General features: G+C 44.3%; 1 protein-coding gene across 1 annotated transcript; it reads right to left on the reverse strand.

Moving 5' to 3' along the window:
- Positions 1-840: 840 nt before the first annotated feature.
- LOC139823611 (uncharacterized) lies at positions 841-5,558 on the reverse strand. The gene is made up of 5 exons (XM_071796138.1): positions 5,376-5,558; positions 4,846-5,312; positions 3,571-4,801; positions 1,308-1,524; positions 841-1,145 (listed from the first exon to the last, which is right to left on the reverse strand). Exons 1-5 carry the CDS (start codon positions 5,556-5,558, stop codon positions 841-843), a joined length of 2,403 nt encoding a protein of 800 aa, XP_071652239.1.
- Positions 5,559-6,235: the final 677 nt, after the last annotated feature.

Genomic DNA, 6,235 nt, shown 5'->3' on the forward strand with positions numbered 1-6,235 from the left:
TACAACAGATTATACGAAAATAAAAACATAAGTATTTTGACTTCTGCGAATTAAGAAGTTATTAATAATAAATGAATTTTGGAAGATTTGTGTAAAAACTTGGAACATTTAACTAAAAATTACAAATTTCAATTAGCCATAATCGTAATAAATTTTTGAGCTGTACAAACAAATCGGTATTTGTTAGTATTTGTACGCAGTTGTAGTATTTTATGAGAAACTAAAAACTGAATTAGATTCTAAGTTGCATAGTTTTACGATACGTAAATTGTGGTAGATTTCTATAGTCATTTATAAATAATTGTAGTATTCTACAAGTAAGCAGATGTTTTAATTTTTTAAAATTTTGTTTCTTCTTAAATTTTTAAAATTTGTAGATTTTTGTACTATTTTTTATAAAATTGTAGTTTTTCATAAAATACTACTTGCAATAATTTCTTGATTTGAAAACATTGTAATTTGTGGTACTCCGGTTACGAAAAATACTTTATTTACCCCAAAGGGGCCTTAAAGGGCGTTTTTTAGGAACGTTCCCAAACCTTTACATGTCGGCGTTTTGAAGGGACGTATTCAACCCTGTACAAATCAAAATCAATAAACAATTACTTGACGGCCTCACAACAAAATAACATATAAATCTTGAGCCTTCAAATAAACTCACAAGTGTCCCGTTCCTGACGGCTTCACATCAAGATAACAGGCAAAACATAAAAATCATAACGTGTATAAATCCTAGCCTTCACAATCTTAAGCATAACCTTACAATATATTGCCTCCCTACCCCTTCCATTGCCTCCTCCCCAATTCCTCCCCCCGGTCCGCTTCGTCCTCGTCGTCGTCCTATCCCATCAGCAGTTTATTCTCCATTTTCTTCACAATATCCTTTTCTGTCAACTCCTCTTTTTTCTCGTTTTCCTCCTCTTTCCTTTCCCTTCTCATTTCCCTTTCCTTTCCTTCTTTGATTTTTTCCTCCACCGACTTGTCTTCGTCTATTTTTACTTTCATCCTACTTCCTTCCTTTCTTCTTGCTTCCAATATTCTCCATTTATCCTCCTCACTTCTCAGCTTTACCATAAATGTCAGCCAGTCCCCTCGCTGTCCTATCATAATCACCTTCTTCACCTCCACCTTCACTCTCAGTCCTTCTGTGAATAATTGTTTCACCTTCTTCTAGTTTGCGTTGTTTCCTCCCCATCTATTCTTCTCAACTCTGATTATCACGTTCTTCCTTCTCTTCTCCTCCTCGTCTTCTTCCTTCTCTTCGTACCACCATTTTTTCCTGCTTATTTTTTCCTCTCTTTCCTCACTCTCGTCCCTCTTTCTTTTATTCGAAACTTGCTCCATTTTATATACTTTCCTTTTCAAGATCTCCACTTTTTCTCTTAGCTCTTTCATTTCCTCCTTAATGTTCTTCATCGTCCTTGTTGTTCTTCCTTCCATTACCGTCTCAATCGCCTCCACATCTATCTCCACCGTTCCTCTGACTTTCGTCCTTTCTTCCATCTTTCTTTCCTTCTGCGGTATCTGAAATAAATTATCGAATATCTTATGTTTATCTCCTCTGCTTATCGCCTATATACTCTCCTGCATTCTTCTCCTCCTCTATTTCACCATACCCTTATAGCCAATCCTTACCTTTGACACTATTCGCAATCACTTTTCTCTATATTACAGCCTTCTTTCTTTTGTCGTACTTTTCGTTACGCAGCTCGCTTTTACAGTCGCCACGTGCGTCTCTTACCTGTTCCCCTTCTTACTTTCTATCCCTTCTATCGAACTCCCGTTCTTGCCACCTGTCCGTTGCACGCGTTGCGGCGACGGTCTGTTCTGCCGCCTTCTATCTCTTGCTTTTGCCGTCCGTCCGTCGCACACGTTGCGGTGATACTGGTCTGTTCTGCAGTTATCACCTCCGTTGCCACTTCCTCTTCTCCAGGTTTCCCTCCTCTCCTCTCCTTCTCCGTATCTTCTCCCTCTCTACCTCTCTTCGCCTCTTTATTTTTTCCGCCATTCACTCCTCTCCTCCAACGTTCCTTTGTTTTCATTCCATATCAACTCTTTGTTGTCCACCCACATTTTCTGGTAACCAATTGTTGTTTTCTTTCCTGCCTCTTTTTCTTCTTTTGCTCTCCTTATTTCCTTCTGTATCCGTCTTTCCATTTCGGTGAGGTCGTCATCCAAAAAGCTGTCATTTTTTCCCTAACTCCCTCCTCGTTCTCATTATCTCCCTTTTGACCTTCCAGTTCCTGCACTTTAGCATTATCATTTTATTATTCCCGTGTCCTTTTTTCTGCGCTTCCTCGATGACTACTTCTGTTTTATTTATTTCTCCTATCATCTTCTCAATCCTCTCCTTCTTTTCTGTCTCTTTTCCTCCCGTCGCCTTCTTCACAATTATATTGTTTCTCCTTCTTCTTCTCTCCGCCACTTCTAATATTTGATAAAAAGAATAATAAACGAACCGCAGGTTCAGTCGCAATGGGCACAATACATTTTAAGCGAGTGTGATCGCTTGATATTGAAAGCAAACATATATATAGTATCACGAAATATCTGAGTAATATATCACACACGTAAATCTAAAATATGAGGTAGCCGAATAATGAACGCTATTGATTAGTAATCGTAAAGTAGAAAACGCAACGAGAATCGAAGGATTTCAGAACTTCTTATCAACGCAAAATCGTGAATGTTCTCGTAAATAACGCTAAAAGAACAAGTATCACTTGACAAAGTAAACGCAACGAATCTGAATATCTGGTTACTTCACATATCTGTTTTCGGTACGTCGAAACGAAAGTCAGAAGGACAAAAATTATAACTGAAGATATGTGATGAACGCAAAAGATATATGAAATGAAATTCAACACGTGCCGTTTACACGAATACATTGAGAGCTATAACGTAAATGCACGCCATTAACACGGGAACACCGCGTAGACTTTTTCACGACCGAATAATGTAATTCGCACTATTAAAAGTAATTCGTATAGCAGTCGTAGGACCGACTTATCCGAAGCTCGTCGGAAAGGCATGAACGAGGCGTAAGACTCGCTTATCCGAATATGCGATCGGAAAGAAGCAGATGTACTTAGCATTGATGCAAGCAGCTAATTCGCCGGGCAGACAATCCGGGATGTGGCCTCGCTATCCTCGCAAGGGAAAACGTCGTCTCGTCCTTCGCTGTGAATACGTCTTGCTGCTTCCTTGGATTTATCTCCTCGGGAATGTAATTCGTCCTTTCTTAACTTCTGTATATAACGCACGCACGCACGGTGTAACGTTCGAGTATAACTGTTCCGAAATATATCCCTTATATACCGGGAATACAAGATTATGCGGGTCGAGGAATTCAGCGATTCCCGAAACGATGCTTTCGCTACCGAATATTGCGACGATCTGCCTCGCGCGCTTTCTTCGACGCAAGCACGGACCGGAATCAACAAAACACCGATCGGCCTAACTTTCCTCGCCGCGCTCCCCTGGCCTTTGTCGCTACCCGAGCGCTGTTGCTAACTTCTTCTATCTCGCTCTATCTTACAACTATCTAAACAGCAGCACGATGGAGCCCACCTTGATGTTGTTGTTAGGATGATGCCACTTGGATATCGCCTGCTGGCGTTGCAGATAATGAGCCGACCATTGTGCCCAAAAATGTTGAACACGCTGCTGGATGAGCTGCCACCGAGATAGTCGTGAGGTTGCTAGGTCAATCAGAGATGGCTCGGGTATGGTAGTGATTGGACCTCCAATGAGGAAATGACCTGATGTGAGCGCTGAGACGTCTTCAGGGTCGTCACTCAACGGTTCTAAAGGCCGTGAGTTGAGAATGGCCTCGATTTGCGTAAGCAACGTTGTGAGTTCTTCCGTCGTGAGTAGAGTCTCCCCGATAGTCCGTCTCAGATAAAACTTCACCGATTTCACCACCGCCTTCCACTTGCCCCCCATGTGTGGAGCGCCTGGTGGGCTGAACTCCCATCTGGTGCAATCTCGTTGTAGAATTGGAGCGATTCGTTGATGTTCTTGGGAACTCTGGATGAACATTTTCTTAAGCGCGGCGTCTGCTCCAATGAATGTTGTCCCGCGGTCCGAATACATGGTCTGAGCAATTCCCCTTCTGGCTGAGAATCTTCGGAAGGCTGCTATGAATCCTTCTGATGAGTAGTCACTGACTACTTCGAGGTGAATTGCGGATGTGGAGAAGCAGACAAACACACAGATCCATCCCTTGTATGTTTTCGCACCTCGTCCTTTCCATGTTTTGATGGTGAGCGGTCCGGCATAGTCAACTCCTGTATGAGTAAACGGACGTGACGGCGTAACCCGAGAGAGAGGTAGTTGGCCCATCAGTTGATGAGCACGGATCCCCCTCTGCCGAGCACACACGACACACCGTAAAATATGAGACTTCACCGGAGCCCGTCCGCCGATGATCCAGTATTGTTGCCTGACATGAGCCAATGTCAGCTGTGTTCCTCCATTCAGGGTGCGCAAATGGGCGTGAGCGATGATTAAGGTTGAGAAGCGTGAGTGGCGAGGTAAAATCGCCTGATGTTTGTTGTCTTGATCCAATGTTGGTTGATTGAGACGGCCGCCAACTCGGATGAGTCCTGGAGCGTCTATGTACGCAGTCAATCGACTGAATGCGTGAGCAGTTGGTGATCTCGAGTTGGCCGTGAGTATCTTGATCTCGTACGTGAAGTATGCCGCTTGAGTAGCCTTGATCCAGAAAAATCTGGCCTTCTCCAAAGCAGCGTGCGAGTCCAACGACCCGTCCCAGAACCCTCTTAAGAGAGCGATAAACCTGAAACAGAGAGCTGTTATTTTCAATAATTTAGGGTTGAGTACTTGTGTATGAGATCCCAATGATAGTCCGGCTGAGATGCAGCTGCATATAGAGCAATGCCAGGACGAGCCTCATGACCGTTCAACTCGTCCGGAAGCGCGGGTTGAGATGGCCATGCTTCAGGTGTGAGAATCCACGGTGGTCCCGTCCACCATAATGAGTGGCTTTGGAGTTGAGCAGTACTTAATCCTCGTGATGCGCAGTCGGCTGGGTTGGACGTACCTGGTACGTATTTCCAATGTGCGTTCGCAGTAAGCTCTTGAATTTGAGAAACTCGATTTCTCACGAAATCCTTCCAGCGCGATGCATGAGATTTGATCCACGTGAGTGTCACAACAGAGTCCGTCCACAGGTGAGTTGCTGTGACGTTCACCTTCAATGTGGCTTGAACGTATTGCATGAGTCTTGAGAGCAGCAGTGCTGCGGTGAGTTCAAGTCTCGGGATGGTGAGCCGCTTGAGCGGTGCTACCTTTGTTTTGGAGCACACCAATTAAATCGTGGCGCCATTAGAGCCGTGGACGGTGATCAATACGACTGCAGCCATTGCCAGTTGAGAAGTATCAAAAAAGCCGTGAAATTCCACTGACGAGGTACTCCATGTGGTTTGAGAGGTGCTACCTTGGTTGTACCACCGAGGTATTGAGAGCTTGCAAGCTTGTGAGTTCTTTTCTGATAATGAGCCACCGTGATGAGAGCTGGGATGGCAGTGGTTCATCCCATTGGAGCTTCATGTAGCCAAAGCTCCTGCAAGAGCATCTTCGCCTTGATCACCACTGGTGATACAAAGCCCAGTGGATCGAGTATCTGAGCCACTTCAGACCAAGCGAGGCGTTTGGTGAGATGATCGGTGTGCGACGAGATCCTTGTTGAGAATGTGAATGAATCTTCTTGAGGAAGCCATCGTAATCCGAGTCTTTTGGTTACGCAATCGTCAAATGTAATTTGTGAGCCCTGGTCCTTTTCTGCTTGAACCGCAGTGAGTACGTCTTGATGAGTCGCGTGCCACCTTGCTAATGGGAAGCCGCCCGCCATGCACAAGTCCGTTGAGCAGTATTGGCTACCTGCTGAACGGTGTCGTCGCCTCCAGAATTATCATCAACATATCGACCGTTGTTAGATGATATGGCACTTCATTGAGTTGTTCATCTATCCAGCGAGTCCGTTGTAAATTTCAGTCATCTTCGTGCACGTTGATCTGCCTATATTCTTTGGTGGTGTCCGTGGCAACTAAGTGTCGAAATTGTCGAATCCAGAGCAAAACATCTGATGTCTAGGTGCTGTGATGCAGCTTGGCTCCTGGTAGATGCACTCGAGACATCAAATACCACACGTAATGTTGTGGTTGCACTGTCTGGTCTGAGCACTCCGTGATGTGGCAAGTAATCTTGTATA

This window comes from Temnothorax longispinosus, unplaced genomic scaffold, assembly GCF_030848805.1.
Source record: "Temnothorax longispinosus isolate EJ_2023e unplaced genomic scaffold, Tlon_JGU_v1 HiC_scaffold_14, whole genome shotgun sequence".
NCBI lineage: Eukaryota > Metazoa > Arthropoda > Insecta > Hymenoptera > Formicidae > Temnothorax > Temnothorax longispinosus.